This window comes from Trichoderma virens, assembly GCF_000170995.1.
Source record: "Trichoderma virens Gv29-8 chromosome Unknown TRIVIscaffold_2, whole genome shotgun sequence".
NCBI lineage: Eukaryota > Fungi > Ascomycota > Sordariomycetes > Hypocreales > Hypocreaceae > Trichoderma > Trichoderma virens.
The window spans coordinates 1,941,745-1,965,899 of record NW_014013747.1 but is presented as its reverse complement, the minus strand read 5'-3'; the positions used below and the strand labels follow the sequence as shown (position 1 = coordinate 1,965,899).

General features: G+C 46.4%; 9 protein-coding genes across 9 annotated transcripts; 6 read left to right on the top strand and 3 right to left on the bottom strand.

Annotated features, from left to right (window-relative positions):
* Positions 1 to 10: 10 nt before the first annotated feature.
* On the top strand, positions 11 to 2,245 carry TRIVIDRAFT_211749 (uncharacterized protein; the record flags this gene model as incomplete). The annotated part of the gene is made up of 4 exons (XM_014105248.1): positions 11 to 70; positions 380 to 1,009; positions 1,080 to 1,229; positions 1,297 to 2,245. The coding sequence occupies 4 exons, from the start codon at positions 11 to 13 to the stop codon at positions 2,026 to 2,028; spliced, it is 1,572 nt and encodes a 523-aa protein (XP_013960723.1).
* A 296-nt stretch (positions 2,246 to 2,541) lies between these two features.
* TRIVIDRAFT_59758 (uncharacterized protein) lies at positions 2,542 to 3,668 on the top strand (the record flags this gene model as incomplete). Its single annotated transcript, XM_014105247.1, has 2 exons — positions 2,542 to 2,727; positions 2,829 to 3,668. The coding sequence occupies 2 exons, from the start codon at positions 2,542 to 2,544 to the stop codon at positions 3,666 to 3,668; spliced, it is 1,026 nt and encodes a 341-aa protein (XP_013960722.1).
* Positions 3,669 to 3,803: 135 nt separating this feature from the next.
* TRIVIDRAFT_111969 (uncharacterized protein) lies at positions 3,804 to 4,553 on the bottom strand (the record flags this gene model as incomplete). Its single annotated transcript, XM_014105246.1, has 2 exons — positions 3,804 to 4,330; positions 4,389 to 4,553. The coding sequence occupies one exon, from the start codon at positions 4,291 to 4,293 to the stop codon at positions 3,907 to 3,909; it is 387 nt and encodes a 128-aa protein (XP_013960721.1).
* A 1,502-nt stretch (positions 4,554 to 6,055) lies between these two features.
* Positions 6,056 to 9,427, top strand: TRIVIDRAFT_218670 (uncharacterized protein; the record flags this gene model as incomplete). Its single annotated transcript, XM_014105245.1, has 5 exons — positions 6,056 to 6,546; positions 6,607 to 7,234; positions 7,284 to 7,693; positions 7,755 to 8,024; positions 8,086 to 9,427. The coding sequence occupies 5 exons, from the start codon at positions 6,056 to 6,058 to the stop codon at positions 9,425 to 9,427; spliced, it is 3,141 nt and encodes a 1,046-aa protein (XP_013960720.1).
* A 1,555-nt stretch (positions 9,428 to 10,982) lies between these two features.
* On the top strand, positions 10,983 to 12,782 carry TRIVIDRAFT_218669 (uncharacterized protein; the record flags this gene model as incomplete). Its single annotated transcript, XM_014105244.1, has 5 exons — positions 10,983 to 11,727; positions 11,792 to 12,085; positions 12,146 to 12,164; positions 12,233 to 12,343; positions 12,413 to 12,782. The coding sequence occupies 5 exons, from the start codon at positions 10,983 to 10,985 to the stop codon at positions 12,780 to 12,782; spliced, it is 1,539 nt and encodes a 512-aa protein (XP_013960719.1).
* Positions 12,783 to 14,196: 1,414 nt separating this feature from the next.
* Positions 14,197 to 14,601, bottom strand: TRIVIDRAFT_218668 (uncharacterized protein; the record flags this gene model as incomplete). Its single annotated transcript, XM_014105243.1, has 1 exon — positions 14,197 to 14,601. The coding sequence occupies one exon, from the start codon at positions 14,599 to 14,601 to the stop codon at positions 14,197 to 14,199; it is 405 nt and encodes a 134-aa protein (XP_013960718.1).
* A 363-nt stretch (positions 14,602 to 14,964) lies between these two features.
* TRIVIDRAFT_52424 (uncharacterized protein) lies at positions 14,965 to 15,555 on the bottom strand (the record flags this gene model as incomplete). Its single annotated transcript, XM_014105242.1, has 1 exon — positions 14,965 to 15,555. One exon carries the CDS (start codon positions 15,553 to 15,555, stop codon positions 14,965 to 14,967), a length of 591 nt encoding a protein of 196 aa, XP_013960717.1.
* A 1,244-nt stretch (positions 15,556 to 16,799) lies between these two features.
* On the top strand, positions 16,800 to 21,760 carry TRIVIDRAFT_20223 (uncharacterized protein; the record flags this gene model as incomplete). Its single annotated transcript, XM_014104652.1, has 12 exons — positions 16,800 to 16,988; positions 17,060 to 17,809; positions 17,883 to 18,168; positions 18,229 to 18,462; positions 18,511 to 19,250; positions 19,300 to 19,462; positions 19,602 to 19,874; positions 19,938 to 20,061; positions 20,120 to 20,191; positions 20,242 to 20,292; positions 20,347 to 20,411; positions 20,472 to 21,760. Coding segments are annotated over 12 exons (4,236 nt in total), but the record flags the coding sequence as incomplete, so codon positions are not given.
* Positions 21,761 to 22,720: 960 nt separating this feature from the next.
* On the top strand, positions 22,721 to 23,442 carry TRIVIDRAFT_52434 (uncharacterized protein; the record flags this gene model as incomplete). Its single annotated transcript, XM_014105241.1, has 2 exons — positions 22,721 to 22,926; positions 22,980 to 23,442. The coding sequence occupies 2 exons, from the start codon at positions 22,721 to 22,723 to the stop codon at positions 23,440 to 23,442; spliced, it is 669 nt and encodes a 222-aa protein (XP_013960716.1).
* Between the last annotated feature and the right edge of the window lie 713 nt (positions 23,443 to 24,155).

Sequence of the window (24,155 nt, the reverse complement as noted above, 5' to 3'; positions counted from 1 at the left end):
CTGTGCCGCCATGCCCAACACAGGCAGACCTAGCCGGGATTGTCACCTGTGCCGCCAGCGGCGAGTCAAGGTCAGTGTTATATACGTGTATGGACGATGCATCCGTCGTGAACCAAGGGGAGAGAAGCCGGGATATATGTAGATGGATCGATCGAGTGGGTCTGCGGCAGTTTGAGGCCTTTCTGCAAGGCTGTCGATGTGTGTCACTCAGTTGGCTCATGACTGGCTCTTGGCGGTTGAATCTGCTTGCTTGCTTGCTTGCTTGCTTGGCCTGCTTTGGCTCGGCTCGGGGTTTGTCCCATCAGCTGCCGTGCCGTATTACATTACTCACTTTGCCTACTTTGCCTACTTTACCTACTTACACCTTCATCTCATGTAGTGCGACCTTGCCCGTCCCGCCTGTCAGAGATGCACCAAGTACGGCGCTCAGTGTCCAGGCTATCGGGATCAACAGGAGCTGGTCTTCCGCAATGCCGACCCCACGGTTGTCAAGAAGCGCAAGAAGCGCGTGCCCCTGCCGCAGTCCCCTAGCAGCAGCGAGTCTTCATCGTCTTCATCTTCATCCTCCGATGGGGGAACGTTTTCAGCACCCAATCTTACTCCAAACGGAGATTTCGTCTTCACCTCTTCAACGGACCTCGTCTTGGCCAACGGCGTCAACTGCAATGCGCTGCTTCCACTCACTCGCCCGGTGTTTGAACACTGGACGTCTCATTCCATTCCCATCCTCCTCGATGTCTACTCAAATCTTGATTTCATCAAAAATATGTATCGCGACTACACAGATGACGGACCCCTCGTCTGGGCCGCCCATCTCTTTTCGCGCACCTACGTGACCAACCTGCAGTACTCAACGGCCTTGAGTAGGGATGCCTATGCTGACACTCAACGCGAGTTGGGTGGTTACCTAGGCAAGACGCTGAATTTAGTGAGCGAGGCACTCAAAACGCCTGAGGGTGCTCAAAGAGACGACATCCTCGCCACGGTATGGATTCTTACTAATTACGAGGTATGTAAGACTCTGATACCATGCATTCAAATGGAGCAATGCCCCATGTCAAAAGCTCACTATTCAATAGTTGCTCGTTGGCTCCCTGACCCGTACCGAAGTCCTCAGTCCATGGCATCTACACGCCAGAGGGCTATACAGCATCCTCAAGGCAAGGGGTACCGGCCCTCTATATACAAGTAAAGGTCGCACAGCTTTTTGGCCTGCCTATAGCATGGTGGTATGTATCATTCATCCCATAACAAGACTTGTCACTTGTCACATGTGCTGACCCGACTCGTGCACAGCAAATCCAGGCCCTTGTTAGTAATACAGAGTGTCCTGCAGAATCCAACGAATGGCTCGCAGCAATAGAACGGTCACTGCCGCTACATCCGGGAGAGGGCTTGGGAGTAGCCATCTCTTATTTCATCATGAAAGTATGCACCGTTCAGGCACGGATATTCAACCTCCTCCGACGCCGTGACTTTCCCGCCGCGTCTAAAGAATATCCTGAACTCTTTGCTCAAATGAAAGCTGCGGAACAGGAGTTCGAAGACTGGGTCGAATCAAACCCTATTGGAAATCACGTTTTGGAGATTTACGCGATAAGTCTGTACCAGTCTGCTATCGTCAAGGGATACCATGTTATGCAGCTTCTCATCAATTTTCTCACACATTACCCTCCTTGCCCGATTCCTCTGGAGCAGCTTCATGAAGATCGAAAGTTTAGCATCGATGCGGCTCAGACCGCAGCGCAAGGGATTTTGGAGGGCGTGCCCCGTGTAATCGGGCCCCTTTCCAGCGGACAGGAAAAATCTCCAAAGATGGTCTTTGATGCCTTGCGAGTTATATGGCCGCTTATTTGTGTGTATGTGATGACCATCTGCCGAGCGGAGCAGCGACTCGCTGCAGAGGGCCTGCTCTTCTACATTGGTCGGGAATTGGGAGTGCGACAGGCATTGAACACATATCCAGAAGGGTTGACTATACCGCAGGAGGCAAAAGTGCCTCTAGGAGAAGTGTCTCTAGGAGTATGATGTACAATCTTGCTTTCATTAGCGATTTTTTTTTTTGTGGCGGAAGAAAGAGCTTGAGACATGTAGACACAATATTGTTGTCGCTGGAACGATGACTTGGCATGGATTGGTCATGTATGTTGGATTCCTGGTTTCCCGCTCTTCTCTTTCCACTTCTCTTAGATACCAAGAATGCAAATATTCGAATATTGTATTAATAGAACTGATTTCTGTTGGCACATGCATATTATGAATCTTTTGAGTGCAGCCTGAGGAATATATTATTCGGCCATGATAAGGACTGTTGGATGATGTTTGGCTGTCAAATCGGCACGTGGCGTCCCCTCATCGATGTGCACATTTCGGTATGCACATCTACGTCACGGCGTTATACCGGCAAATGCAGCGTGAGACGTGAGACGATGATGCAAACTGTCATCTCCGAGAATATCAAGGCTTAATCTATCAAGTTTGTTGACCAGATTGCCTCTTTAGCCGATTGTTAACATTTGAGAGAGCACCCGAGAAGATAAAATGTCAAATAACATTGACCAGCATTCGAGTATCCCCATTATTGATCTCGCACCAGCTCATTCTGGTTCAGATAAGGATGTCCAAAATGTGGCCAAAGAACTATACGAGGCGTTCAAAAATGTTGGCTTTGCGTATGTGAAGAACCATGGTGTGCCCCAGGATGTTGTCGATGAAGCATTTAATTGGGTATGTCAAGTCATCTCCTTCATTCTCATAATACAATGTGCCTATACCTCACAAGGACTGTTCAAGATAACATCGAAGCTCAACTAATCGTTGTCACCTAGAGTCGCAAATTCTTCAGCCTCCCGCAGAGCGACAAAGATCTAGCTCCTCACCCACAAGAGGCATGGCACCAACGCGGCTACTCAAGTGTGGGTCGTGAAAAGTTGTCACAGATGGTCTTTGACGAGGCGTCGCTCGCGGCGGCACGAAATGTACCCGATGTGAAGGAATCATTTGACATGGGGCGTGGGGACGACGGTGCGCCTATGGCGAATGTATGGCCGCCACGAGAAATCCTTCCTGGATTTCAGGAATTCCTCGAGAGATTCTATGAGGTTTGCTATGCTGCTGAAGTGGAGATGCTGAGGCTCGTTGCGCTGGGGATGGGGCTTGATAAAGAGTATTTCGTGGAGTATCATATGAACAAGGATAACCAGATTCGGCTGCTGCATTATCCGACCATCGAAGAGCATCTTCTGCGGCAGGGCAAAGCGGAGAGGATAGCTGCGCATACGGATTTCGGCACGATGTCGATGCTGTTCCAGGATGATGTTGGGGGGCTTGAGGTAGAGGATGTCAGTGAGAAGGGGAGGTTTAATCCTGTGCCGTACATACCCGGCACAGCGGTGGTGAATATTGGGGACTTTTTGATGCGCTGGAGTAATGATGAGCTGAAGTCGACGATGCATCGGGTCAAGGCTCCGCCGTTGGTGAGGGATGGGGGAGATATCCCAAAGGATAGGATGACGAAGGCGAGGTATTCGATTGTGTATTTTATGTGCGCGGATGTGGAGAAGACGGTGGATTGTGTGCCCGTCTGTTGGGGACCTGGGAGACCGAAGAAGTACGAGCCAGTGAACTCTATGGAGTATGTGAATATGCGGATGGAGGCTCTGTATTAGAAAGAATCACAAATAGAGAGACTCATCTTGGTTTAGTTGATAAAAGGTGTATATTTCCACATGTGAAAAAACTAAGCTACTCTCGTATTTGACTCGCTGAGAGCATGTATGTAATTGAAGAAGCAGACGAGGTATGTTAAAAGTCGTAATCAGATTATTTCGTTCCAAATTAATTTATAACGCACAGCAATTGCGCCACCGAACAACCGGCTGATACATTTGATCTCACTATCCTTCCTCAAATTAAAGTCTCAGAATGCGCAACCAGCAGCCACTCCCCATCGGCGCCCTGGTTCCAAGTCGACGAAGCCGTGGCACGATACTTCTCCTTTCCCCTGGTCGCGCGGATCTTGTACGTGACGACACCGCCCATGAGGCCGATGAAATGGGCGCGCATGTCCTCAGTCTCGAAGTGGTCGAAGCGGTGGAAGGGCGGCTGCATGGCGTCCATGAAGGCGTCCTCGTCCTCGGGTGAGATGATTTCCATCTTGGGGAACATGAGGGCTGCGTCGGGAGCGCACATCTTGAGCACGGCGGGAGCGGGATTGGCCGAGGTGATTGCGGTGCAGAGGTCGTGTTCTTTGCCGAGGAGGTCCTCGCGAAGCCAGTCGTTCATTGCAGGCATTGTGGTGGAATTTTTTTGTGCTTATGGGAGTGGGCGGCTGGATGGTGGTGATGTTGTGTTAGTGGTGTTGTGAGCAGGCGTTCTACGAGACTCACTTTGGTTGATGGAGATGGATGTTACCAGAGCAGTTGGTTAGCAGCAGTCAGTCACAGACAGAAGAAGTAGATAAAAGAGAGAGAGAGAGAGAAAAAAGAAGCCATCACGAAATAATATCCCATTCATTGACATCTCGATGATGATCAACTCTGTGCATGTAAGAGGCCATTCATGACGTCACGAGCCTGGCGCCGAACAATGACGTGTAATGCTCTCATTGTTAACTGATCTCAGCCGCCATCTACTAAAGTACATGCTAGAGGTACTATTCGCATGTGCTCTGGCATTATGTAAATTAGCAGACCTCCCACTCAGGATTCGCCGACATGGATGGCATGTCCTTGACTACTTGTGACAGGATCAATGGCGTGCAGGCAAAGTCACGGAGGCTGAGCTGGTACCTAAAAAAACCTGGAAATAGTGGCTTTAGAAGGTCAAGTTGTCCAAGGGTTCCCCACCATTCATGACACGCTGAGGGCGTCATTGCTGATCAGTTGCCGGTTTTGGGCGGCGTCTGACGCGTGGCGAGAGTATGTAGGTTTTGGGGGGGATGGAGGATAGAAAAGGAGATTAGATAAGGTATAATACATAATTAGGTGAAAGGTAATGGATGATTGCCCAAGGGTATGCGATGTTCTACTATGGGGAAGGGCGAAGTATAGAGTGACTGGTGTAAGCGAATGCATGCGCATGCAGCGGCGTGATAGAACTTCGGGGGGGCAAAGACAGCCGTCGCGGAAGCATCTATATTATATTTGAAGCGTTAAGAAAATAATATGTTACATTTCTATTTCTTTCTACTTTCAAATACATCAATACATTCATCAATAAAATTAGCATTGCTTCGACCACTGACTTACATGCACTAAACTGGGGTCGGAGCGATCATGGCAGTCGTAGCAGAAGAGTGAAAACTTCAACTAAACCTCCGGTAGCATAATTCATTAGCCAACATACCGTAGTTGGCAGGAATACGTGTGCTGAAGTCGCTCGGTACCCGGATGATTATCGAGCCATCTACCAACTATGTAACGGCAACCATCAGCATGCGCACAAGATGGCGCTCCATTCAAACCCGGAGCGAGATTAGACGCTGATGCCAATCTCCCTTGGAGTTGGCAGCACAGAAGGGCCAGTCGAGGTTCCTTTTTTAGAGGTTTTGCTGATTGAATTGGCTGACTGTGATTCTTGGTTACTTATTTTGTGGGATTTTGTTGGCTGCAATCCTCAGTTTGTGTGGAAGCATTGAAACCAATGCCTGTAATTTACCTTGACGTGCGCTCCGTATCGTGGGCTATTAAGGTTGTTTTTTGAAGCGCTCATCTTGGTCAATTGCCTGTAGCTATGGAGTCGAAGAATGGAGTACTCCGTACGTAAGCAACATATTTAACAGTGCCCACGTCTATATACGTGTGATAGAAGTTAAACAAATACTTTGCCTCTTCTGAACAACTCCCTGTCGCTATCTCGTCAGCTAACCAAGGTGGAGCTACGGCTGAAGTCTTGTTCGCCAACCCCCTGAATATACTGCATAGCCATGGAATTGTTGCGTGCAGGTAGCCAATCAGTAGCTTCATATCGGCCAGAGCTAGCTTCCCCCGCCAAGTGCTCTACACTTGCTGACACCTTCTCCCATCTCCCAACACTCACCAGATTGTTATATTCAATGGATGGCCAACCTCCAGAACCCGTGGCTCCGGCCTTGGACCCACAGCACGATGACATGGATGTAGATGACGCAGAAAACGTGTTGAGCGATCTGAGAAAGGATGAACGCGCTGAAGACCTCGAGGCCGACCTTTGGGATGCCATGGGGCACTTTGGGAAGACGGGCCGCCTTCTTTCTTGTCATACGCTACCTGACTCTCTTGGTGGTGTATCTGTTAAAGGGGTCGGAAATATTGCCCTGCCACTTGAAGAGGCACAAGCTCAGCAAATCAGTGCCCACGCTCGTGAGGAAGAAGACCAGTATGACAGCGATAATCTCACAGAGCTTGACCCGGAAGAATATACCTTGGATGATGCCATATGGTCGAATGTGATTCAAGGCTTCTTGGAGCAGGCTTCCCGCAATCTCGGTGTGACCACACCGCTCCGGGCGAAGCCCGTTAGGATGCTCTTGATGAAGCGCGGATTCGATTATAGCGAAACTTTTCTGTCAGTCAAAATCTTCCTGGAACATCAAGACCATTGTCTTATCTGACACCAGCAATGCAGGACTGCAGAGATCCAAGCCATAGGTAGTCTTGCCATTTTTCTGCCGTCTAGACATGAAGGCGGCGAGATAGTGTTCAATCATAGAAAGACGAAAAAAGTTGTTTTTGCACCAAGCCAAGCGGCGCAATCATTTACAACTTGGCACTACAAGATCAACTCACGTCCAATCAAATCAGGCTACCTCTTGGTTCTAATTTTCTCCATCAGTACCAGTACCAACTGGCAAAAACTTGACACGACGAAATTTGAGTTGCCAAGACGCGAGCTGCAGCCTCTCCGGCGTGCGTTGAGGCGATGGATTGACAAAGATTGCGGGTCGCGCAGCCCAGACGCGTCTTATTATCTATTCCAAGACGAATACCATCGATATCGTATTTCGGACCACCTCAAGCCACAAGATCATATTTTGGTTCGGCATCTTAAGAGGCTCTCCGGCGAGTTTCCATTTGAGGTCTTTCTCGCATTTATTAGGAGGAGGCCGAATGGTCATGCTGAATCTCTCGATCAATCTAAGAAGTATAATGCACAGATATTCAGCCTGGCAGGCAATGAAGTCACTAATGACGGCGTCATCACCAAGGGAGTTCTCAACTCATTGGACTCATTGGATACTAGATCTGCTCGTGCCGTGGGTCTTTTTTATATCTTTGTCTTACTTCCATACTAACCGTGCATAGGGTGTTATTATCATACCTCGTGATAAAATCATACCTTTCTTCTACGGCTGCGATCAATACGGTCGCCCCCATTCCGGCGATGCCGCTTGGCCATTATTCGCTACCTATGCTAGGGACTGTTTGAAGAAGGACGCTCGCCCAAGCTCAGCAATCGTTTTCAAACAAATTTGTAGCTTCATGATGGCTCCTATGCCTAAACAGACGGAGCAGTTTTGGGCTAGGCCAAGACCGATAGACATGGATTTTATTGATGTTCTAGAGGCCATGCTCGTACTCAAGTTCTATTCTTGGTTCAGCCAATATATTCAAAACGCTTTGGAGTTGCCCAGATATTTCCTTTCCCGGCTCCGTAATTGGTTTGCCATCACAGATGACGGCAATAAGGAAAGATTGGAAGCTATTGAGAAGTCGTATGTATTTCAAAATTGGTGTCGTTACTAGAGATCCAGCGTGCTGACAATTGACTCGCAGATTTTTGTATGTGATTCTCACATATCCTGGGCCCGTGAAACAACTTAAATCACTCAAAGGAGCTATTCATTATCGGCAAGAAAGAACGCAGGACGGAACACCGAGGCGAAGACTCAATGCAATCCCAGGACGTATCCTCCATTTTGCTCGCCGAGTTCTGAATTCATGCATTGAGGCTTGTAAAAACAAACGCCTGCAAGCGCAAGATGGGCAAGCATTAGCCGAATTTGCCCTTTATTTTGACGATCCATTTGAGTTTCTATCACTGACGTAAGTCGTCTTGTTGTCCCTTCTCTATCTATGTGGGAAATTGAGACTGAGAACCGAGTAGCATCGATAAGATTGGTCTGGAGCGCCAATTGGCGGCAATACTCGGGCTTATCCATAAAATAGACTACTATGGCATATCTGGATATTTGCCCAAGGGGGATTGTTTGAAGTTTAGTCGGGAGGTAGCCAAATCTCTACTTTCCTCGGCAGACTTCGTACAATGGCGTGGCATACCCGATGGTCGTTATTTTGTTAGTCCCGGGAGTGCTGTACCTAACGGCAATCTGCACAACGGCAACTACCATGGGGGTGACGATCTTCATAATGACGATGACCTTGATCTCGATGATTACGAGGAACACAACGAGGAGGATCAAGATGAGGGGGATCAATACGAAGAGTACATCGAGGAAGAATATGATGGACGCGACTTGTACGACGTGTGCGACGCGTACGACGATGAAGATTTTGTTTATGTGGATGATTACCGTACCTATCTCTATCATGACGATGATGATGGTTCCCTACGCAAACTTGGTGAGAGGGGATATAAAAAGCAGTATGGCAACGTCAAATCTTCGACATCTTCCCAGCGCGGAATGAAAGGAAAAGGAGTTCACTTTAGGAGTGTTTTCTGTTTCATCGACCAGATCATCGATCCAGAGTGCCAAATTCTCGATCCAGAGGACCCATCTGACGGTGTTCTCGAATTACTTGTCTCGAAAGTCGTTGACGCTGCTCCACATATACGACGTACTCAATTCGATGCTTTATGGATGCCCCTTGTGAAGGAATTCATACCACTCATGAAGCGCCTCCAACTAGTACTGGGAGATTACAAAGCACAGCTAATTTCAAAATTCTTATCAGCGATTCTTAAGGCATATGTCAACACATGGGTGGGACGCTACCCAGAGCGCCCAAGCCTTTCGCGGCCTGGAGTCTATTGCTCGTGTCCGGATTGCAAAGGACTAAATGTCTTTTTACATAACAAATTGCTAAGACGTGGCCGATTTAAAGCAGACAAGGTCAGGGTTCAGCATCTTTTAGATGAAATGGCTAGGGCCAAGGTTGATTTCAAGTCTAACATGGTAGAGGATGCTGATTCTATCACTTTGGTCGTGACCAAGGCTGAGCGTCTCCTCGAACGGGCTCGCAGGCAGTGGGGAAACAGACGATACCACGCGAGCAAGCAAGTGGCAAAGTTTGGCCTAGCGGGGCTCGAGTTTGCGTTTGGTACAGAGTGGATGTCGTTTATGAGTATGGCTCATCTCGGAGGCATTGGGTTCGACAATTTGGAAATACGGACCTTGTTGAAGCTGAGAACTGGGCTAGGCGTGGAAGTCGTCAGGTCCAGGTCAGCCACCATGTTCTTTCGAGGACTTCCGAGGCCTGAGAAGTGAGTGGGCTATCCCGTAAAAGGAAGTGGTATTAGAGGGCAGCATTGTCCTCGCATCTTTCCGAGTGATTTCAACTATCATGTTTTTGATGCTCCGCCATAATTTTTATTCACACATTATCTCGGTATTTACTTGAACAATTAGCTAGCAATCATTTGAAGCAACTTTTGATAAGAAACCCTGCTGCATCTTGCAACAATATGTAGTCAAAATGGTGGCCATGTCTCCACGACGCTGAAAGCTTGTTGAAAAGTCGCATGAAAGACGATATTGCTTCTGGTTTTGCTGGGGAACGTGGGAAGAGGAGAGTTTTTTTTTGTTGCTGAGATTTGCGTACACGTGTATAATGTTTGTTTGAGATGCGAAGTGTCAATTTGGCGTAGGTTCAGACAAGTCTATCGAGTGATACATACCTATACTGCATTGTGAAGCTATCGTCATTATACACATCCATACAAGGTACCTATCCGCAGATTACATATTTACATCCATGCGATGATCTTGTGCAATGACCTAAGCATACAATTTCTCCACCAAGTTCTAGTTCTGTTTTTCATTTTTCCCTACTATTCCATGCAGGCTTTAAGTACATTTAGACATAGCTCTTTATCCCCAAGCGTCAGATGATGATGACATTTCCTGCACATCAATGCCTGTTACGTAGAGGCGTGAACTCTAGCGTGTGATGGCCCGCGTTTAGCGCCGTATTTCCATTGCGGCAAATTGACCATATATTTCTTAACTCAACTTCAGTCTTGAGCAAACTGATTCTCTTGCACTATATTGCTGGCTTATACAGCTGAGAAGCGGCTACTCGCGATTTTTTTTTAAGTTAGGACTTTGGGAAGTGGAAATGCTGCCTTTGAGATCCCGTACCGATTAAATCACCTTTATTCAAGCATCTTGTGTTCAAGGCTGCCCATACATGTACCAAATCCAGTCTTTCCAGTCTTTCCGGTAAAGTAATGGCATCTATTCTATGGCTTTAGAGTTTAGGTACGCCACCAATAAAATCCATGGCTAACATCTACAAATCATGTTGCGTGATAATGAGAATCAAAATCGCTGCGCCCAAGCTTTCGGTGAGCGTCGTTGCATCCTCACCATTTGGACGTCAGATAATCCGCATGAATGTTTAGGCAGACATACGTTATTGCATTGGGCACCGCCTGCTTTGTAAACAGCCTCGATAATCTGCCGCATACATGTGCATATGATTGGCCGGTAGACAATCTTGGTGGCCTCGTGAGAGCAGGTATTGGCCGACAGCCGCTTCAGAATGGACGCGTTATCCTGCGAGTTGTCCAATGAATGTTTGAAACCGTCGCCAGTGATGCGGCAAAATGAGACCGATTTTTCTTGCATTCATATGGCGCCCTGAAGTATAATATACTCTGCAGTAGTGGCAGTGCTGTCATTGGCGGCTCCATTATATTATGCCCGCTGTCTCCGGCTTTCTTATCTACGCCCCTTTTCTCTTATTTAGCGTTGTCTCCTGTCTCAACGCCATCGTGTTCCCCATCAAGAGAAGCAAACGAACTGTATTCCTGCGGTAACCATGGACACTACTAGCAACGCGATCTTTATTCTGCAATTTGTGCTCAATTGCTTCAGTCAAATCCAACTGGGGCGGGAGTTTGAAAGCGAGTTCGAAATAGATCAACTAAAACTTGATATTATTCAGCTTCGCCTTTCGCGATGGTGTGAGGTCTCTAGGCTCAACAATAACAGCAATGGCACCATCGCAAGGGAGGGTCAGCCAACGCCTACCGATGGGTTTGAGGACCCCGAGAACCCAACAAGGGATCCTACCCTTGCAGTCCTCCTTGACATCCGGGCCACCGTTATCAAGGCTCAGCGAGATGCTAGGAAGAAGAAGACCAACACTGCTGCAGGCCAGCCCCTAGACGTCGATACAAGCATTCCCGTTGATAATAGAGAAATGCATAATCGCTTTAAAGACTTCCTCAGCAGCCGGACTTCACAAACTACAAACGTGGTCAACAGCCCAAAATGGGCCTTTTACAAGAAGGAACACTTCAACAGATTTATCGCGGACATGTCCTATCTTACGGATGCACTAGAGAGCCTTATTCCTGAAGATGATAAGCAGAAGCTTCTAGAACTTAGCAACGACGAATGCGAAGGGATCAGCAAGCCTAATCTAGTGGATCTGAAAGTTATCGCCAAGAACTGTGACCCATCACTGGAGAATGTGGTGGATGGAGCACCGAAGACTCGTGGCGGAGCCAATTATGCTACACAATTATACATCACTGGCAACGCTATGGGTGTTAACAATGGTAGATACGAAGTCAGTGAGGTTGCAGGCGAATTCAACAACAGCATTATTAATAACGTCCCAAGCCGAAGCACCCAAATCGCCCAAATCGCCCAAAATATCCAAAATAATCATCATGCATGTAGGTATCAATCACACAAACCTAAAGAATTTTGACGGCATTGCTTATCAAGATATTGCAATTCACGCCTATGACACAATTCAACGATCTCCTGCAGAGATGGCGAAGAAAAATCACAAGGACACAGCATGGGCTTGGAAAGAGCTCAAACCATGCGAATTGTTAATGGAAACGAAAGAATTCAAAGATTGGCTCAACAACAAAAGCCGACACTCTATTCTTTGGATAAGCGGCTACTGTGAGTCATTGGATTTTAGTCAGAGAACGCTGTTTAATTTGAGTGCTGACCAAAGAATAGCTGGACGTCGCAAGACAACGTTAATGCAAGTACATTTTACCTTTCGTAGTCCTCACTGCCAACATTAGCTAATTCGTTTATATATAGGTCCCGCGTCATTGAAGATATTTATGAGAAGAACGTGGGGAGAGATCCCAAATCTTTCTATGTCCTATATTTTTATGTCGGCTATGGAGATGATGCTGCTACGAAAAACCGGTACAAAACTTTAAGATTAACTCTCTGGAGGCAAGCCTTGTCGGACCATCAACTGACTAATATAGACAGCGAAAATACGGATCAGGACATCCTGGATGCCCTGATCGATCATTTAGTTGGAGAACAGCGCGACATATACATCTCTATTGGTGCACTGGATCAACTTCTTCCTAAGCACAGTAATAGGTTGATTAGCCGTCTCTGCGAGCTTATCAAAAGACTGAAGAGCGAGAGTAACCCTTGCCGCCTCGCCGTAGCTATCAGCTCACGGAACCTCAGCTCCCACATTATTTGGAAAATTTTTGACAACTTCTCTGATCTTCGAGTTGAACCCGATAACAAAGCCCCAGATATGCTGAAATGCTTGAAGGACATCGTTCACCTTTATTCAAAGCCGACCCAAACCTGGAGAAATGTTTATAAAGAAGCTAATAGCTAATGGAATTGGAAAACAAGTATACCCCTCCACCATGTGGCCTTTCGCCATATCACTAAGGCGTAGCTTCAATTACACAGCTTCCTATGGGTGTATTATCAAAAGAGGCACTTATCAATGCGAAAATAGAAAAAGATGCTACTTATAGTTAACAATCTCAACTATCTGATGACATGAATAAATGTTATGAAAAGTGCGTCAATCAATTCGAGTTAACGGCCATGAAAAAGAGAGCATAGAGGTAATTCAAAGAACTTTGACGCTTTTGACACACATATCAGGGTCTGTTTAGAAAGAGATTTTACTTATGGTTGCCACACTGAATATCGAGAATGGAAATCTAGCGCTACACCCAAAACTAAATGAAGATCCGGGGAAAGTTGTCTCCTTGTGCAAACACTTGATCGAATTCGACGAAGATGTTGCTGTGTTTTAGTTTTATTGTGTATCCACTTATAGATATTTCCAAAAATCCAGGAGCGAGGAAGCAAGCAACCTAGTTACGACTTCGTTTGGTGCATCTGTGCTCACCAAAATTCTCCAAAGTTAAAATATTCAGTAAATTTATTCGCGAGAAAGTGGACATAAACGATCAGCATGGAAATCACGGACCGGCTCTTCGTACAGCAGCAGCTTACGGGAGCAAAAATTTAGTTACCAAGCTCCTGGAAAATGGTGCAAGAATCAGGTTGACTAGCGGCCCTATGGGTACGGCTTACGAAGCTGCGAAAAGTTAATAGCTGAGAGGTGGGAAGAGCATCAGAACTGCATCACGGGTGGAAGGTATAAAGAAGCTGTTGGCTTGCTAGTGGCAGGTCTTGAACTCCTTCGAACAGCTATTCGTGGGGAATTAAGAAAGTGGTGAAGTCTTTGCAACTAATTATTATCAAAGCTATCACATGGAAACCCTCTCACGATGCAAACCAAGAGCAGGTAGAGAATGTGGGATATCGACTGCAGCAAATGCCGAATCTAGAAGACATCTTCGACACAGTCATCGGATTCATTAAAGCAGTCATAATAATTAAATCTAGCTCTCTGGATCCTGATGTCTCTGGGCTGGCTTGTGAAATATCGTTCATGGATGATAGAAAGGGACCTTCGAAAGCTCAACAATTTTTCTTTTCTTTTCTCCCCCCCCCTTTTTTTTTCGAGAGCTCTTACATGATAGGAGCTAGTGGGAGCATCGAAGTGGTTTGCATTTGATGCTGGTGGGACTTTAGTTGAGCATGTTGATGTTTAATTGCTTTGGCGTTTATGCTTCGATGCGAGAAGAGTGAATTTAGACTGCCGGTATCACAGACGTGATGTTTATTTTAACAATTACAGCCATTGTCCTGCAGAGCATGTTGGAGTTTACAGGATCATGTTCCTTCACCGCCACAATCGCAGCAACCTAAAATTGACCCCCCAGCCCTTAGGCTCCTTCAACAAGCGTTGTTGTCATGGTAGCTTTATCTCTGTGTTTTTCACACTGGCCCTTGCTCTTTGATTGACCAGCATATTCCACCGTGCAATCAGCTTCGGCGCACTCAACACCAGTTTCGGTATATTTCTGGCAGTTTTCGGTGATGACGGGACCGCTGTGCGTATTGCAGGTGTCTGGGCATCCGGCATAGGTCGTAGTGGTTATAAGGATACGACACATAGTTGGTTGGATTAGCGGTGACAAGGCAGGAGTTTCTGACGGAATAATAGACAGGTATGCGACATCTTGTTGAAGCAGCTTTCGTGAGAACAGGCTTCCTGCCGAGCTGCCGAACTCCCATTGGCTATTTATATCGGGTCGTGATGATGAGGGGCTGTGGATATTGGGCGACATCGTATCAGCGTGTCAGCCTACCAGCGTCGTATCATCCCATCGTTTCGGCGCGCCGGTGTGCTATTATGTCAACGCGATAGTATTTTATATAAGGCTATATAAACTCTATAGACGGTCCTTTGTCGCGAATCGGTATTGTTCAATAGATAAATGCTCATAAGTGTTCCATGGCTTCAGGCGAAAGGCAACCTGAGACTCTAGAGAGGTTAATAGAGAGGACATTTTGTGATCAAGTTTACCCCATAAGCGCCTTATTAATGCCAGGAGGAATGCCTTGCATATATATAGGAATATTCAAGTTGCATTCAAAACCCTTCATATACTCTTGCCAGCTGTCCCAACAAGCTAATAAGACTTTGTGAATCAGTGTGCTTTTCTTTGTCGATAATCACTTTGACTCAGCCGCCATATTATGTCGGATCTGCTCGCCGATTCTGCTTGCTGATCCCAGAGCTGTTTTTCCCACGCAGGTATTTCTCGGGGCCCCAAACAATTGAATCCGAGTCGAAGAGGAATTAAACCACTCCTAGCATTGCTTTCATCGTTCCGGACCTCTACGCAATCTGCTCCCTGGTCGAAAGCGATGCCAACCAAGAGAGCTGAAGCCCGAGTGGCCAATCCGCGACCCGTCTCGCCGCTCCCCAGCCAGTATCCGAGCTCAAAAACTCCTGGGCCGCCTCTCTTGACAATTCTACAGGACCCGCGAACCTGACCGTCGACAACGATTGCGTACTCAAACTCCTCGCCAGCGTCCCAGCCTTCGCTCCCCAAGCGTATGGCCTCCACTGCGTCTTCCTTTGAATAGCCATTTGCTGCCCATGGCATCCACGGCGAGAGCTCAGGTAGTGATCGGTTGACTAGGGCGTGTAATGTAGCGACATCGTCGCTGCGCCACCGGCGAAGCTGGATTTCACCGTCAACAGCTTCTTCTGGTGGCAGCCCCACAGTTTTCATCGTGTGTAACAATGGTAATAGAGATTGTATACATCATCGGCGCAATGCATAGAGGGGTAGCTCTTATTTATAATTGCCTACCAAGATGACATTTCTCGATGAATTACTTGACGTTTGGATAGATGACTCACAGTTGTGGCTGTTCTGTCCCAAAACCGAGGCTATACCCGGCGCTATGAATTGGGTATGGCATATTACTGGGTATCAAAATCGGTATGAGGTCCAATGCTCTGCTATTAGTACCAAATAAAATATTCCCATCGATGGGATTTATTAGATGCTCTATCAATGGTGTTTAGAGTTGATTCCCAGACTTTGAATGTATCCATTCATTTCATTTGTCACTGCCCTTGTTGGCTCTGCTGATCCTGTCAAGTCATTCGCCGTGGGTTCTGCTCCTTACCAAAAATTACTCAAATTCAACGAAATTTAACAGAATCTCATCATTCTCTACCTGTCTATGATGTTCCAATTTCCTTGAGAAATTCGTACTGTCGTTTGCCCAGTCGGATATGTTTAATTTTTGTCATGCTCCCTCTCTTCATACCCCGCAAACCCCCACCGAAACAGCCACATATAATCCTTCGATCCGCCGGCTTCATTAGCATCGCGTTACGCGATCGTAGGTGGAATCCATGAAATCCGTAGTATTGACTAGAAATCATACAGTGTGTAGCCTCTTGAAAGCGACACAACTCAGCCAATCTGCATGTGCCCAACTCAGAATACTTTTGAGATCTAAGTAGCGACCTTACCTTCTGGTTTACATCCATATTTGGTCTTCAATTACGATAACCTTTCGAGTCGTATGGTGAATTAATGTCACAATAGAATCATCAATTATGCTTATCATGTCCACCCCGGATTTAGCATTTGCATATTACTGAGATAGCTTCAACAACTACCGTCCCATTGGCTTAGATCACCTCCAAATACCCGCAATGTGCCATTCTATCCCCAATCGGGGCTTTTAGTGATCCAAGCTGATTCCTCCTATCTGCTAATATCAGTCACACCGAACATCGCGGCGGCTGTATCCGGTAGGTGGGAACTTTTGAAAGGGCGGTTGGCGGTTCACCTACTCGCAACATTCGTAACTAAAATCTCCATCCCCCAGAGCTAATAAAAGCTAACTTCGTCCTGTTTTTCATTTTTTGATCTTCAATGCCGCTGCTGAGAGAGCGGCACATGCCGTTATGATGGATCTTGCCAACAATTGGACCACAGACGCAAGCCCTAGTTGTGACGATTCCTTCGGCCCAACTGTCAGCGGCTGTGAGACGCCTCGGTTCGACTTTACTCTCCTCTTTGAACAATCCATCTTGAATATTGCGCCGTGTGCGCTACTTCTGATCTTTTCGCTACCGCGAACTCTCTATCTTTTTCGTAGCAAGCCCAAGGTTCTGCATAATCGAATAGGTATACCTAAATTGGTGAATTCACTTCAACTCTGGCCCCCACTGCTACCTGAGGCTATATTAATCGTTGATGCAAAAACGTTTAGGTCGCTTACGCCGCTCTCATTTCTCTGCAGTTATCACTACTAATTATTTGGTCTACCCATCATGAGGCTCTCACTCGTGCCTCTCTGGCAGCTGCGACGCTTGGCCTCGCCGACGGAATGGCACTGGGTATTCTGAGCTACTTGGAGCATCGCCGGTCGATTCGCCCTTCAACCATCATCCTGGTCTATCTTGTGTTTTCTATCGCTTTTGATGCAGTCCAGTGTCGAACACTCTGGCTTCTAAAAACAAATGTCTTGGCCTCAGTTTCTACAGCTACACTTGCATGCAAACTCCTAGTCTTTCTTCTTGAACTTGGAGAGAAGCGCCACATACTTCTACATCCTTGGAATAATCTGGCACCAGAGACGACAAGCAGTATCATAAATAGAAGCTTCTTCTGGTGGCTCAACGACCTTTTGCTTCGCGGATTTCGTACACCTTTGTCTACTGATACACTTTACGAGATTGACGACAGTATGAAGTCAGAAAAACTCTTCCATAAATTACAAGATGCGCGTCAGATATGGTCTAAGTCGCGGGCGCCCCATCGATATCGTCTGTTGCTCGCTACGTGCGATTCCCTTCGGAGACCACTTGCTGTCGCAATACTACCCCGTCTATGTTTAATCGGCTTCAAGTTTGCACAGCCTTTTCTCATAAATCGAGTTATTACATACATTCAGGAAAAAGGAGATAGCGATGGGGCGAGAAAAGACATTGGGTATGCGCTTGTTGGAGCGACTGGATTGGTCTACCTGGGTTCTGCTGCACGTATCCCCAACTCCACCTCCTACTGTAACATTGCTCATATTTGATGTATAGATCTCCAACGGATTCTATCAGCACAAGCTCTTCCGCTCTCTCACAATGATCCGGGGTGCTTTGACCTCCTTAGTTTACATCCGCACTCTTGAAGTGAGCGCCATGTCTTCCGATGTTTCCACTTCCGCAGCTATCACATTATCTGGCCCTGATGTTGCGTCCATTACGAGAGCTTTTGAGAGTTTTCATGAAATATGGGCAAACCCCATAGAAATTGCCCTGGCCATATGGCTTTTGGCAAGGGAGCTCGGGCTGGGATGCATCGGGCCCGCTGTTGCTGTTATTGGTGAGTAGACTTTTTCCCTCCGCAAATGAAGACCTGAGATATATTAACAGCGAAACTTAGTTTGCACGGTAGCTATGACAAGACTCTCCAATTTTATGGGGCCGGCTATGAAAGCCTGGAACGAAGCAATTCAGCAACGCATTACGACAACATCCAGTGTAATTGGCTCGATAAAGGAAGTCAAAATGCTAGGCAAAACCAGCTCATGGACAGATAGCATTCAGCTGCTTAGAGTGGCGGAACTTCAACGTTCGAAAAAATTCCGTAAATTTATCACGTATATGAACATCTTGGGTGGGTAATGTTGTTTATTATTATGCGCTACCACTGACAGAATTCCAGGAAATACGCCTTGGGCTCTGGCACCGATTCTCACGTTTGGCATTGCCATTGCTGTTAGTCGCAATGGCGTGCAAAATCAGCTCTCTATCTCAACGGCCTTCACCTCACTATCAATCATCGCATTAATCACAAACCCGCTGGCGAAACTTCTCTCATCTGTCCCATCCTTTGTGAGCTGCATTGGCAGCTTTGAAAGAATCGAGGCATTTGTTGATGAGAGCCAAAATGCGCCGTCGCGGGGAAACAGCATCCACTGTGATACATCAGTCCAAACTGAAACCGACTCGGCTTTTAATATTGAACTAACTCATCTCCGCAAGCGAGAATCTTCTATCATAGTGGCTAATGATGTCTCATTCAGTGTGAAGCGTGGAGAAACTTGCGTCTTGCAAGGCCTGAATATTAGCATTCAGCCATCAACTTTGACGTTAGTGACTGGGAAGATTGGATCAGGAAAGTCAATGCTTCTGCTTGGCCTCATGGGAGAACTTCATGAGAGTGGTAATTTGAAGCTTCCCTCATCCGGGATTGCGTTCTGTTCCCAAGCAACTTGGTTAGTCAATACCACTATCAAGAGGAATATCACCGGACCGGAGGACCAAGAACTCGACTCTGAATGGTACGAAACCGTGGTACGGGCGTGTGCATTAGAGAGGGATCTTCAACAACTTCGAGACGGTGATGAGTCTATTGTTGGAAGTAAAGGTCTTACACTCAGTGGTGGTCAGAAGCAGCGCGTTGTAAGTACATCACAGTTATTTTTGTGATATGCCTAACAAATATGTTCAGGCCCTTGCGCGAGCGCTCTACTCAAGGAAGCAAGTGCTTATTGCCGATGATATCTTTTCGGGTCTGGACCCCGAAAGCAGGCGTCACATTTGGACCCAAGTATTTGGTCCACTGGGAATACTACGTCGCCAAAAAGCGACCGTGATACTTGCGACTCATACGCGTAAGTGAATATTGCTTAGGTGGCGGGGAACATCAAAATGGTTGACTACCGACTGACGCCGCTCTTAATCCACCAGTGGAATTCATTCAAGATGCTGATCATATTATCATTCTCGAGAATGGACGGATTGCGCACCAAGGTACTTTTAACGAGCTTTGCGACTCAGTAGCAATACTTAAGAGTCAGCAAAGAAGAGATGACGATTCAACATCTGAGAATTTGTCCGACGAAATTGAGCAAAAGTTGCCAAGTTTGCGAAGACAAGAAACCGAGGCTGAAGAGACTGAAAACCTGACTCAGCGAATGGGAGATACATCTCTTTATGCTTATTACTTCAAATCAATAGGCTGGAAATTGGCTCTGGGTGCCTTGTTCTTTTCTACAACCGAGCAGTTTTTCGCACAGTTTGCTCGTGAGTGAACTTTCTATGTGGCATTCTATTGACAAGTGAATACTTGACTAATGTGAAGTATAGAAATATGGCTCAAATGGTGGACAGAGGCAAATGAGAGCCACTCTGATGCCAGCACAGGCATGTATTATGGCGTATATGTCATGTTCCTTTGCCTTGGAATTGCAGCCATCGGCGTCGACTGCTGGTACGTCTTCACCCTGTATGTACTTATCTGATCTCAGCTCATCTTTTATTTGGTAAAGGTTCATGTTTGTCGTTTTAATTCCACGATCAGCGGAATGGCTTCACTGGCAGCTGTTGGAAGCCACAATGAGGTGAGTAAAATACAAACCACCCCGCATAGCAGCGCTCTAACATGGGCCAGGGCACCGATGGCTTTTTTCAATTCTGTTGATACTGGCGACTTAATTAACAGGTTAGTAACCCAGATCTCTTGAAATAAATAGAGTGTGCTAAAATGAATTTCCAGATTCAGTCAAGACATGTCCCTTGTAGATCGAGAACTGCCTACAGCGGTTTATACGACCACTTTTGGTATATCCACCATGAGAGTCTTCAAATACAAGAGTTATACTGACATCATTTTTTTTTCAGGCCTTTTATCATGCATTGGAGATGCCATTCTGATCATCCTTGGTGCGAAGTACCTTGCGGCAACATTGCCAGTAGCAATCTTGGTCCTCTATGCCTTGCAAAAATTCTACCTCCGAACATCACGCCAACTACGTGTCCTTGACCTTCAGGCCAAATCACCATTGAATACCCAGCTTTTAGAGACCATTGAGGGGCTATCAACCATACGCGCATTCCATTGGCAATCTGCGATGACCAAATCATCGCTCAGCTTGCTGGATCGTTCTCAGCGCCCACATTATCTGCTCCTCTCCATTCAACGCTGGTTAAATTTGGTCCTTGATCTCCTGGTAACTGTCGCAGCGGTGCTTCTTGTTCTTTTTGGAGTCACTACTACGACTTCCACTCCAGGAAACATGGCCATTGCCATGTACAGTGCCCTTGGATTTAGCGGATCACTCGCTAACTTCATCTCTTCTTGGACATCGCTCGAAACATCACTTGGAGCTATTGCCCGCCTTAAAGAGTTTATGCAAATCACTCCAAAAGAAGTTGAGCCACCACAGAACACACTATTGCAGCCCTCAATTACGTGGCCTTCGAGAGGTCAAATAGACTGGCAAAATATCGAGGCTTATTATGCGAAAAAAGAGAGAGGTGGGGATCCTGTCCTTCACAATATCTCGCTCCAAATACAGCCAGGACAGAAAGTTGCAATCTGCGGGAGAAGTGGAAGTGGAAAGTCATCCCTACTTTCAACATTGTTTGGGCTGTTGGATTATTCCGGAACCATCACGATTGATGGGCTAGACATTTCTCATATCTCTAAACAAGCTCTACGGTCTGGCTTAATCGTGGTGCCCCAGCATCCTGTCCTGTTTCCAGGATCATTGCGCTCAAATCTCCTCTATAATTCTGATCAACAGGGACAAACTCTTTTGGATGACGACATTATCGCTTTACTTAATAGATTAAAAGTATGGGACGCCGTTTGCCAGAGCGGCTCTCTCGATACCGATGTGAGCGACTTGGCTCTGTCTTATGGCCAAAAACAGCTTCTCTGTTTGGCACGGGCCATAGTTCGTAAAGAAACAAGCAAAATCGTTATCTTGGATGAGGCTATGAGCGCGGTGGATCACCACACAGAAGAACTCATGATCCGAGCTCTTGAGGCCGAATTCACTGAGCACACCATAGTCTCCATCGTCCATCGGCTGAATACAGTTCGGAAGTTTGATACACTGGTTGTCCTTGATGAAGGAAAAATCATCGAGATGGGTTTACCAGGACAGCTGATTGCTGAGAATGGGCAGCTGAAAAGATTTCAGAACGGCAGAAATTTGTGATGCAAATAGCACACTTGTGTGTGAGATAGAGGAAGAGAGACGGTGATTATGAATAAGCTTCGCTGTCTACATAGCTCCCGGTGTTGCGCAACAGCATTCGTGCCTATGCCCAAGTGTCTCCTGAGAGGGATTGAAGTGTTGGGATAAATTGATGAAGTGAATAGGTAAGAGAGTGGAGATGCGGTGAAAATGTCCCGGCAGTAACACAAATCGGCTATAAGCTATAAGCCTCCTGATCTAAAATGACGGCCGCACTACGAGATTCTCAATTACACCTGCGTAATTGGTCGAGGAGCTTCAATATCGAGCATTAGCTGAGCAGCCATGTGCTGTAAAACCTGAATGTTTGGCGACGGCGGGGTTGTATGACGTGCTCTACTAGGTAGCTGGGGCGATCTACTCTATTGTACTTTAAGTCTAATCGAACTTCACATTTTAGGCCCAACCTTGAATCATCCAACTTTGGACCCTTCTATAATAATAGGCGTTTGATATCATGATACACTACTGCCCAATAGTCTTCGTGTCATAGAAGGCGGTATCTACCGCTCTTCAAAGTTAAATTCCGGAGCATTTTCCTTGCCCATTCTCATATGTACAAGCCATGTCGTAGCTAATCAGGCATAAGCATGATTGAAGAATGCTCTCTGAGTGCACTTTGCCTCTCCCACCCACATAGAAAATTGCCTCTAATAAAAGCTAAAATGTTGTAACGCTAGGATCAAAGTCATCTTTTCGTACTAGGAGGCATTTGCCAGAGGATAGAGACAAAGGAATGACGTACACGTACCATACAGATAGGTATTTATGCGAAATGATATAATTTACAGGAGAATATACCCTTCTGGATTTACATATGTGCACTCAACTTCGCACCACTTAGCACATTCTTTATCAATTTTTTAGGTACATACTGCAACCAATATGGAAAAGGTTAAGAAAGCCGTTGGAAATCTCGTTTCTCGGGACGATAGGCATACCACTACTGTGGATGAGGAAGTCCGGCAACCTGTTACTAGCGAACATGTTCGCCCACAGGAGCACGAAAATGTGACCACAGCAGTGGATAAAGATATACATCAAGACCACCACCATACAACTGTTCAGCCGGTCAATACCAGAGAAACCCTGTTTGTTACCTCTTGTCCGAAATGGATATCTTCGATCTAACGCGGACATCTAGCCCTGAAAAGCATTCTCATAAGGTGTTACCAACTGAACACAGATCTTACGAGCACGGTGGCGATAAGAATGTGCAATCAGTTCTTGACCGTGATGCCGCTAAATATAAAGATACATCTGTTCGTCAAAAGGCCACGCACGAAACCACAACTGAAGCGCCTATTGTGGCGGGTGAGCGAGTCCACCATCACGTTCACGAGCACGTCCAGCCTATCATCCAGAAGGAAACTATCGCCCCAGAAGTTATTCACACAACTGTGCCTGTCCACGAAACGCATCATGCTACACCTATGCATCACGGAACAAAGGTCTTGCCTCCTCAAACATTGGACGAGTTCACTGGCCAACAAGGTTCGCTTCAGAGCAAAGGATCTCACATGACCGGTGAATTTGAAGGGTGTCCAACATTTGATCGGAAAGATTTGCAGAAAAATTCTGCTGGGGAAGTAGGCCAAGGCCAATAATCTGCTGATATATGATCGGAACGAGTGGAAAGCAGAAGTTTTGTCACTTTTCTGAATTAGTACATCTCCAACCTTATTTCTTCAACTCACTTCGGTCATTACCTACATGTACTTATGCACTTTATAGTATATCTCGCTCTCTTCCACAGTACGTGATTGTGCGATATTAGAACCTAGCCTAACGGCAATATCCTCTGTAATACATCAGCCATACTGTACATGCTCGCTCACTGAGGTTGTTCGTCACCATTTCTTAGCTAGATATCCAGATTACATCCTTTCACTCTTCTATGAACTGAGCTCCGAACATGGTGGCATAAACCTAAGGATTAAAGGGGATGCATCGGCAGTACAGGGTAAAACATAAAGATAATCATCGTCTTTTGCAGCACCGGGAGGAATTTCTACGATACTTTCGCCTTTGTACACAGTTGGCCTGCGGGTAGGTTGGCAGTTCTAATGAGCATTGCTTTGGCCACAATATAACTTCGACTCATAAGCCACAGCAGTGATTCGACATTCTCTCAACAGTTCCTGCCTCGCTAGCTAGCTTTCATAACGGTACTTTCCATATTAGGTACATGTACGTTGCCCAGGCAATGTATTTACCCAAACAGCAATATCGAGGCATGCCGCAATAGGTTTCAAGAGCAGGGCCGACCCACGTGACTCTAACATGCTAACACCTGGCGGCAGATGTTTGAATCTTCCAT